General features: G+C 45.1%; 1 protein-coding gene across 1 annotated transcript; it reads right to left on the bottom strand.

Moving 5' to 3' along the window:
- Positions 1-7,825: 7,825 nt before the first annotated feature.
- Positions 7,826-10,668, bottom strand: hoxa9b (homeobox A9b). Its single transcript, XM_012840193.3, has 2 exons — positions 9,851-10,668; positions 7,826-8,733 (listed from the first exon to the last, which is right to left on the bottom strand). The coding sequence occupies exons 1-2, from the start codon at positions 10,398-10,400 to the stop codon at positions 8,495-8,497; spliced, it is 789 nt and encodes a 262-aa protein (XP_012695647.1). The 5' UTR covers positions 10,401-10,668; the 3' UTR covers positions 7,826-8,494.
- Positions 10,669-11,006: the final 338 nt, after the last annotated feature.

Genomic DNA, 11,006 nt, shown 5'->3' with positions numbered 1-11,006 from the left:
GAGAGAGAGACGGAGAGAGAGATAGAAAGAGAGGGAGAGAGAGAGGGAAAGGGGGAGAGGGAGAGGGAGAGGGGGAGAGAGGGAGAGACGGAAAAAGAGAAAGAGGGAGAGAGAGAGGGAAAGGGGGACAGAGAGAGAGGGAGAGGGGGAGAGAGAGAGAAAGGGAGAGAGAGGGGGAGAGAGAGATAGAGAGAGGGAGGGAGAGATAGAGAGAGGGAGAGAGAGAGAGGGAGAGAGATAGAGAGAGAGGGAGAGAGAGAGGGAAAGGGGACAGAGAGAGAGGGAGAGGGGGATAGAGAGAGAGAGGGAGAGACGGAAAGAGAGAGAGTGGGAGAGAGGGAGAAAGAGAGAGGGAGAGAGGAATAGACGGAGAGAGAGAGAGAGGGAGAGAGAGGGCCTATGTGTGTGTGCCTATGTGTGTTTATGCGTGTGTGTGTGTTCACACAGATCACACACACACACACTGAACACCACAGATCACACACACACTGAACACCCCAGATCACACACACACACACACACACACACACACACACTGAACACCACAGATCACACACACACACACACACACATACACACTCACTGAACACCCCAGATCAAGACATATGAACACACACTGAACACCCATGAACATCCAGAGGTTTGCTGGATTTCATTGTTGATTCGGCTCAGATGAGACTGCAGCACTGCACAGCTCACCACTGCCCCCTATGGCACCCATGGGTATTACTCCTACTGAGCCATGCGGGGGCTGAGGGGGGAAGCCCAGGTCTCAGGCGCCATCAGAGCCGTACTGGGGTCACCACCTCTCTATGCAGTATTTACACACACACACACACACACACACACACACACACACACACACACACACACACACTACCTCTCTATGCAGTATTAACACACACACACACACACACACACACACACACACACACACACACACACACTACCTCTCTATGCAGTATTAACACACACACACACACACACACCACCTCTCTATGCAGTATTTACACACACACACACTACCTCTCTATGCAGTATAAACACACACACACACACACAGCCGTACTGGGACACCACTGACACCATCAGAGTCATACTGGTCATACTGGGGTACGGCTGATGGCTGGAAGAACTGACCTTGCTTCTGGGATAACACGTCGAGTGCTCCCCGTCTGCTCCAAACATCACCATGATCAACTGCGCCATCTCACAACAATAAAATACATTGATCCGCCATTCATCAATTCTTCACATCCAAGCGTTGGCCAAAGTGTTCCTAGTTCATGACCCCTCGTTCCGTGACACAGTGGCAGCAGTATTTCTCTCCTGGCACGACGAAGCACATGCCACGCAGGACAGCACAATAATAAACACGTCCAGTGCTCTCAGTGTCTGCGCACAGGAGGAGGTTGCCTGGCAACCAGACCTGCAACACAAACAGAACCCGCTCTGGTGAGAGTGTGGTGGGCGGAGCCTGAGTAAGGGCCCGTGGGAGGGGTATGTGCCAACCGGTGCCCCCCCCCCCCCCCCCCGGGACCATGGAGCTTCTGAGTGCCAACCGGTGCCTTGGTGCTCCACAGCACCCCCTGGAGTCAGGCCTGAGTCTGACGGATGGGAGACTAGTAGGGCTGAACGATTAATTGCATTTGCGATTTAATCGCGATATGATTGAACGTGATTTTCTAACTGCAACGTTCGCGATTAAAAAACGTGGTCTAAAAAAAAAAAAAAAAAACATTTTGCACACAGTGTTTAAAAAGTGCATGCCTTGTGTTTATTCTTCCAATTACTTTGTTTAAATGACTTAAATGCACGGTGGCAAAGCCACCGATTTGTTGTTCTTGATTCTGTAATGAGCCGTTAAATAAAAAATTTAAATGTGGGAAATAATATTTTACACTAAATGTATCTAATATTGTGTTGGTCATATTTAAATCATTCATTACGATTTGTTGGGAAAAAAATTTGGATAAAATAAAAGATATCGCATATTAAATCGCAATCGCAATATTTGGGGGGGAAAAAATCGCAATTAGATTATTTTCCCAAATCGTTCAGCCCTAGAGACTAGAGCTCCGCTTTTCAACTTTTTAAAAAGAAAGGCAGTTTGCAGCAGTTTTGAGCTGAATGTGGCGTTTGCAGCAGTTTGCAGCAGTTTTGAGCTGAATGTGGCGTTTGCAGCAGTTTTGAGCTGAATGTGGCGGCGAAAACTAGCCACTACCTTGCAATGCCACAATCAAGAGTCAAGAGGCTGAATGTGTAGATCTGAAGTTTACACATAGAAGATGGTCCATGGACAACACACACACACACACACACACACACACACACCCACACACACACACACACACACACACGTCTGCGCGCGTAGAAGATGGTCCATGGACGATCACATTGATTACCTATCACATTGTTTATGAGAATGTACTTGCGTTCTGCTCCCACTCCATACACTGACAAACACACACACACACACACACACGTCCGCGCGCGCGCCCACACAGACCACCACAACACACCACAACACATCACAACACACCACACCACACCACAACACACCACACCACAACACACTACACCACAGACTCACCCACACCACACACTCACCACACCACAACACACCACAACACACACACACACACACACACACACACACACTAATGTGAACAGCCCCAAACACACACACACACACACTAATGTGAACAGCCCCAAACACACACACACCCACACACACACACACACACACACACACACACACACACACACACACTAATGTGAACAGCCCCAAACACACACAAACACACACTAATGTGAACACACACACACACACACACTAATGTGAACACACACACACACACACACACACACACTAATGTGAACAGCCCCAAACACACACACACACACACACACACACACACTAATGTGAACAGCCCCAAACACACACACACACACACACTAATGTGAACAGCCCCAAACACACACACACACACACACTAATGTGAACAGCCCCAAACACACACACACACACACACACACACACACACACACACTAATGTGAACAGCTCCAAACACACACACACTAATGTGAACAGCCCCAAACACACACACACAAACACACACACACACACACTAATGTGAACAGCCCCAAACACACACACACACACACACACTAATGTGAACACACACACACACACACACACACACACTAATGTGAACAGCCCCAAACACACACTAATGTGAACAGCCCCAAACACACACACACACACACACACACACACACACACACACTAATGTGAACAGCTCCAAACACACACACACACACACACACACTAATGTGAACAGCCCCAAACACACACACACACACACACACACACACACACACACACACACACACACACACACACACACACTAATGTGAACAGTCCATCATGTGCACCCGACTCTCTGAACCATAACAAATAAAAATGCAAAATGGCCTCAAAAACACAGTGGGTTTTGGTCATATCTAGCCATCATTCTGTTTTAAAGGTACAGTGTGTAGTTTTTTAGTGGCATCTAGTGGTGAGGTTACGGAATTGCAACCAGCTGAATACCCTTCCCTTGACAAGCGTGTGCAAAAGTACCTACGGTTAGCTGTCAAACGCCATGACAACATGAGAGGCCCTATCTTGAGCCAGTGTTTTATATGTGTGTGTGTGTGTGTGTGTGTGTGTGTATGTGTTTTGGTTTGTCCCTCATGGGCTACTGTAGAAAGAAGACAGAACAACATGGCAGACTCTATGGAAGAGGACCCGCTCCCTATATAGATAGCACGGCAATCCAAACTATTCTCATTTGTAGTTCCACGTTGGTGGAACGAACTGCCTAGTACTACCCTCTCTACCTTCAAGAAACTTTTGAAGACCCAACTCTTCAGAGAGCACCTCCCTTCCTAACTGGCACCTGACTAGCGCTTAACTTGCACTTCAGCAGTTACATTCCTGCACTTCTTTTTCCTTTCTAGGTCGTTTTTCTAATTCTTATGTAAAGTAGTATTTATTGTTACACCATGTTCTTTATTGCTCTTAGCTTGACTGTTCTCTCCCTTGTACGTCAATTTGGACAAAAGTGTCTGCTAAATGACTAAATGTAAATGAGATATGAAGGTGCTCATGCTAACATCTAGCTCCCTATGAAGGGCTCATGCTAACATCTAGCTCCCTATGTAGATATGAAGAGATGCTAACATCTAGCTCCCTATGTAGATATGAAGAGATGCTAACATCTAGCTCCCTATGTATATACGAAGAGATGCTAATGCTAACATCTAGCTCCCTATGTAGATATGAAGAGATGCTAACATCTAGCTCCCTATGTAGATATGAAGAGATGTTAACATCTAGCTCCCTATGTAGATATGAAGAGATGCTAACATCCCGCTCCCTACTTAGATATGAGGGGCTCATGCTAACATCTAGCTCCCTATGTAGATATGAAGAGATGCTAAAATCTAGCTCCCTATGTAGATATGACGAGATGCTAACATCTAGCTCCCTATGTAGATATAAAGGGCTCATGCTAACATTTAGCTCCCTATGTAGATATAAAGGGCTCATGCTAACATCTAGCTCCCTATATAGGGCTCATGCTAACATTTAGCTCCCTATGTAGATACAAAGGGCTCATGCTAACATCTAGCTCCCTATATAGATATGAAGGGCTCATGCTCATGCTAACATCTAGCTCCCTATGTAGATATGAGGGGCTCATGCTAATACTAACATAACGAAAACACAATGATTCATAGTTACAGGTATTTTATACACTAATAAAAACATAATTAGGAATATCATATTCCATTTCTACTAATAGATGCTAATAAAAACTACTCACTTTACCTTTAACATGTCGTTTAAAAGCTTATCCGCTCCTGAAATGTTTTATATATTTAAATATTTTAAAACAATAAAGCAGGGGTGCATCTTTTCATTTTGATAATGCAGTGCCATTTTAAGTCTGTTGATGCCTGATGCTGATGCTGATGCCTGTTCATCTTTGTTCAAACAACAATAACACATTCGCTTTAACATAAGAAAAGCGTTGGGAACAGGACGAACGGAAGCCTTTAAGCGACAGGTGAGATGTCCCGTTCTGGTCCGCCACTTATCTCAGAACTGCAATAGTAGGCCAGGCAAAATAACCCATTTTGGAGCCAAAAATAGAACTAATTGTAAAAGATTTTTTGTCAGCGTAGATCATTTATATGAGGTGTCCAGAACAACATACTAGAAGTCCTAAGAAATCCTAGTTGAGGAAATCTGTTTAATTCTCATCAATCTGAGATGTGTGCTAATAATGCATAGCAAAAATACACCTCAAAAATGTAATTTTTTCCTTTACTCCTATCAAAATAAAACTTTACACAATGAAAGTACCCCTGAAAAGTGCACATTTTTGTATTACAAGTTTCTTTGAAATGTATTGTAATATGCAAATGAGCTATACACTAATCGAATATCGAATGTCATAAAACGCTACTTTGCCTGGACTATAGACAGAACGCCGCTGAAGGGAACGAGGCGAAAGTCAGGTGGGGGGGGTCTTACCGATGCAGTGAAGAGCTTCCGTGACGCGCGAAGGGGAAGGATGTTCGAACCTCATCCATGGAAGTGGCACGAGGCACCTGCACGGTATGGCGATGGTGCGGTTGGGCCCCAGCATTGAGCCCGCGTGAAGACATAGCCTACCAGAGATACAACACGGTTGGAGCGGGAGCAGGCAGGAGATGTGAACTGGAACTAAAGCTCTGGGTAGAACCCCTCGTTTGCTGGAGGCATTTTAATGAAAGACGTTATAGAGCGCAACCACATGGGCACATGACCGCCCAGAGCCAATGGCAGGGCAGGAAGACTCGTAAAGCTCCGCTGCAGAAGTAGTGAAATGTAGCTCCCGCATATTTATGGCCGCGCCGGTCTCTGAAGAATGGACAGGTCAAGGTTTCAGTCGTTAATCTCCGTCGGCTGATGAATACCAAATGAGAGTTCCCTTCCTCGGCGTCTGAGAGCGATTTAACAACAGACGCCAGTGAAGGGACGAGAGGCCGCCGGCATTAGAGATTGGGGAATTCTGGTAACTTTCATCTGTGGCTTCTGGTCAGACTCGATAAAACAAATGTTATAGTGTTACTTCTGTCGTGAAATTATAGATTTGTCAGTACTTCAAAAAACCGTCACACGCCAGATCCAAAGCACCAGCCTCCAGTTATAACCGTGTGGCCAAACCAGTCCCATCATCCATTCTCACAGGCGTCTTAATCAGAGGGGGTGTTTTCAGACAGAACGATGCCGCCATCTTGTGGTTGAAGGACGGTACTCGCGTAGGAAAGAATAGTGTAGATTGGAACACATGCTTAGTTAATTAACGTTACATGACCAGAAAACACTCGAACAACCAAATCGAGTTCATTCAGTTATCTCTTGGATTAAGATCACGTTTATATTTCAAAATCAAGAACTTGTTTTAGGCATATTAAAGGGTACTCTGCAAGGACAAGTAGACACTAGAATTCACTGTCAAAAAACAGACACCATTGAACTCCTTCGTCCCCCAGTCTTTTGTAAACAGCAAAGCGACAAATGGATGCTCTTAGAACGTTCTAATTGTCGTTGGACGGCAATAAAGTCATTAACGGAGAGAAACCAGACAGTGAGACAGCGCGTGGTTTATGGAGCCGTCTGGGCTCGAGCCTTTGAAGGCTAGCACATCTGCGTCAGAACTCAACAAAACAAGCCGCAGCCGGGCCTCTTTTTCTTTTTCTCTTTTCTCTCTCTCTTTGTGTGTGTGTGTGCGTGTGTGTGTGTGTGTGTGTGTGTGTGTGTGTGTGTGTGTGTGTGTGTGTGTGTGTGTGTGTGTGTGTGTGTGTGTGTGTGTGTGTGTGTGTGTGTGTGTGTGTGTGTGTGTGTGGAGGCTAGTGGAGAGTGTTCAGCAGAAAGCTATCTTTTGCTGTTCTAATAAGCTTTCCCGCTCTGTGTTTGTGGTGCACCGCCGTATCTGTAATTTGGGCGCCTAAGCTGTGTGTGTGTGTGTGTGTGTGTGTGTGTGTGTGTGTGTGTGTGTGTGTGTGTGTGTGTGTGTGTGTGTGTGTGTGTGTGTGTGTGTGTGTGTGTGTGTGTGTGTGTGTGTGTGTGTGTGTGGTTGCGTTATTATATTGATATATTGATACGCGGGCGGGCGGGGCTTTCCAAAACGCGGCTCCCCGTCCACCCTCACTCGCTTTGCACCCCATAAACAGCCCGAGCCGTGATCGGCCTTTATTGCAGCACGGCTACCGATACCGTCTTCCCGCCACGAACAGCACGCCCTGACTGTTCCACAGCGGTCGCATATCTTAATATTATTAGTTGAGAAATGAGGCTTTGGCAATACACAACACAGCAGATAATAAAATCACATCGAGTAGGCACCGCAAGATCAAACTTGTACATAATGAAAACATTTGTTTCAACTAAACGAATCTTTCTTCGTCCAAGTGGTTCTACGACTTGAAATAATTGTCATTTTACACCTTCAGCTAAAGTGGAGAACAGGACGTGAGTCTTGAGAAATGAGCGGGGAAGATTAGGCCTAATTCTCCGAGCTTCCGTCGTTCGCTTTCTTTATTTTTCGATGGATAGTGTTGTCTAGGCGAACGGCTATGAAATTAGCTACATTTCTAATTTTCCTAGATCTAATTTTAATTCATCCTAATTTCAAATTGTTATTCACAATTGTGAATCACATATTTAATTAAATAGCTATATTTCTGTAAATTAAAAAAAAGAGGATTGCAAGTCGTCGCTTTATATACAGTCATCATTTTTATTTCGTTTTTTTTTTTCCTTAGCCGACCTTTTCCTTTGAGTCAAATAACATTAATTCATTGAGGTACTTTCTATCTGTCCAGTGCTATACGCTTTAAAAAATCTCACAGAATTTAAGTTCTGCTTCAATACAAAAACATGTAAAGACAGTCTTCAACATTTTAGGTAGTTAGAAAACATAGGTAGTCAACACATAACACCAAATCACGAAACTACAGAAACATTCAGAAATGGACCGGAACGACAGGAGGAGAAACAAACATGCAGTCAACAGCATTAAATATCGGCCATGACGCCTCACAAACTACTCTCCCCGCACACAAGAACTCAAATCATCAACGGAGTCATTGGCTGATCGAACGCTAAGAGAGACAAACATTAAACACTATAAAAACAGCAGCTACCAGAGATCACGTAACGGATACCCACAGAAAGTGCCTCGATACCACCAACACAGTGATATGCACTAAACAACCCCCCTCGTGCCCCAGGACACGTCAGCCCGGCCTAGGACCTTCACCTACACCGCCTTCCATCCCACGGTGCGCGAGAACTCAACCTTGAGGTAAAAGCTAAACTGTCCACAGTCTCAGACTGCTCTTTCACTGTCCACGAGCTTCAGACTGCTCTTTCACTGTCCACAGGCTTCGCGCCTAGTTGAGTTTGGGCCGTTCCTTATTACATTTCTTCATCTTCATTCTGCGGTTTTGGAACCAGATTTTCACCTGCCTCTCGGTGAGGTTGAGGAGCCGCGCCACCTCGTACCGGCGGTCACGGGAGAGGTACATGTTAAAGAGGAACTCCTTCTCCAGCTCGAGCGTCTGGTACTTGGAGTACGGGCAGCGCTTCTTCCGGGTGGAACTCGCGTGCAGCCAGTTGGACGCGGGGTTTTCTGCGAGAGCGGCAAGAAATAAAGACAGTTATTGGGACCAGTGGCTGTGATCACATTGCTCAAGTTTATATTATAGCAACTGCTCAAAATTATTATTATTATTATTATTATTATTATTATTATTATTATCATCATTGTTATTCTTTTTTATTATTGTTATTGTTATTATTTTGTATTATTATTATTGTTATTATTATTATTATTATTATTATCATAAACATCGCACTTTCACTGTCTCCAGTTTGTGTTTGAGTTCATGATCAGCCATCCAGTAGCAGGTCAAGAGGGGCCTACTAATTGTTACACGACCACCCTTCAAAATGAAGGGCGAATTTTACAAATAACAATAATAATAATATCTCTCTAATATAGTTAATTCTCATTATTATTGGATGCAGTTAAAATGTAAACAATATTGTTTGGTTGTTTACTTTAATGTGCTAGGTTATATACACAAGACATACATTATATAAATATATATAATGTATATATTTTGTATACAACCTAGCACATTAAAGTAAATACCCAACCAAAATAATTATTTTACTAATATGTTTAAATATATTTCCACATAGCCTTAGACCCGGTAGGCTTTGCGAGTATGCAGCATATTCGAATTATTTCCGAATGAAGATATTCGTGTGTGTGTGTGTGTGTGTGTGTGTGTGTAAATAATTGTATTTTTAGACAACCTGAGGAAGATACATCAGTTATTTGCCTGGAATGTTCTTAAACTGCCCGTTTAAAATCGAATATGTAGCAGACTGGTGAGGCCTACTGGGTCTGAGGCTGTGAGAAAGGCTGTTTAGTATTTATATCATAAACATTACACTCGTCCAGTGAAGCCTCGCGCAGCATGACACCGCTGCTTTGGGCTCGGAATGGCATAAACAATCCCTGTGCACTTCTCCTGGCCTCCTCCCTCTCTCCCTCTCTCTCCCTCTCTCTCCATTTCATTAGGACAGATTACAGAATACATGTCCGGCCTGGCTGGAACCCTACATGGCTGTAATATTGGTGGTATGTATTGGTGGCATATATATATATATTATATTTATGTATATATGTATGTAGTTCGTGATCGCTTTAGGATCCCTCGGTTGCGTGCGTGACTCACTTGGGTCGATGTTTGAGTTCTTTTTGTTTGCGCTCGCACTTTTCTCCCCGGTGCTACGAGGAAACCCGGGCTCGGTGCGCGCGGTCTCCTTCTCTGGGACACAACTGTCCTCGTCGATGTCGGCGACTAGCGTCGGGGGCACGAGAGTGATGCAGCCGTTGCCTCCCGACAGAGGCTCCGGTTTAATCTCGTGATGCACATTCGTGGCTAATCCAGAGTATGTCAACGGCGCGGATACCGGCGGCTCGAGAGTCCAGGCGCGCAGAGCCATCGCGTCGCTCTCCCCGGCCGGGCACGGTTGATGCGCGTACGGGTGATACGCGCTGGAGGAGGCGCGGATGGCGGCATCAGGCACGGGACTCCACGGTGCCCCGAAAAGAGCGGATTTGGTCTGAAAGGGGCACGGGTCCTGGTCGCCATACTCGGGAAGCGCGAGCTCTCTCGTCTGGTGTAGCGCAGCTCCCGAGGAGTATCTTGATGCCAAATGATCATCAGTCTCGTGCGTAATGTGCGTATCGGCGTAGTAACTCAGTGTCCCTAACGTCGACATTACAAAAACATCTAAAATCCACCGCGACCGGACGTGTACACACCCACCGTAAAACGCACACAAAGACGGAATCCGCAGAAATCAAGTAACTCCTTGACTTCACTGTGAACTACGGACCTCTAATAAGTTGAACCAGATACGGCGCGGGATTGGACAGCGCCGTCATGTGACCGCGAGGCAGAACAATGCGGAGCAGTGGAGGCTTGCTGCACCATTGCAAATGGCCACCATTTTACAAGTCATCTTTTAATAGCAAAGCCATATGCTTTTATGACGGAGGATGTCGTTTTATACATACTGTTAGGTTTATGCAATCAGATGTCAACGTCATTTTGATTGCTGGACCTTAAACGCGGCGCGTGGGGGCTGTGTTGTTGTTAAAAGGGCGCAGACATGTCTTAAGCAGCCTATACATTGTTATTAGGCCTCCGCGTGTGGGTGAGTGACTGGCGGGCGCTATGAAATAGCAACCCACAAATTCACAACATTCTTAAATAACATGATGTTTAAAATATTCCATAATGTCTGCTTTCCCCTTCAGTTCGCGTTTTATAAACAGAAAACGAATAGACAAACAGCTAGGAAGAGGGTAGGCTTGTGTTCATT

Source organism: Clupea harengus, chromosome 11, assembly GCF_900700415.2.
Source record: "Clupea harengus chromosome 11, Ch_v2.0.2, whole genome shotgun sequence".
NCBI lineage: Eukaryota > Metazoa > Chordata > Actinopteri > Clupeiformes > Clupeidae > Clupea > Clupea harengus.
This window is presented reverse-complemented; position numbering and strand designations above follow the sequence as displayed.

Bases quoted from the DNA above. Each gene is read 5' to 3' on its own strand.
- hoxa9b (XM_012840193.3), bottom strand. From the start codon at position 10,400: ATGTCGACGTTAGGGACACTGAGTTACTACGCCGATACGCACATTACG. The intron at 8,734-9,850 runs GTGAGTCACGCA...CCGCTCTCGCAG, and splicing joins GAACTCAAACATCGACCCAA to AAAACCCCGCGTCCAACTGG.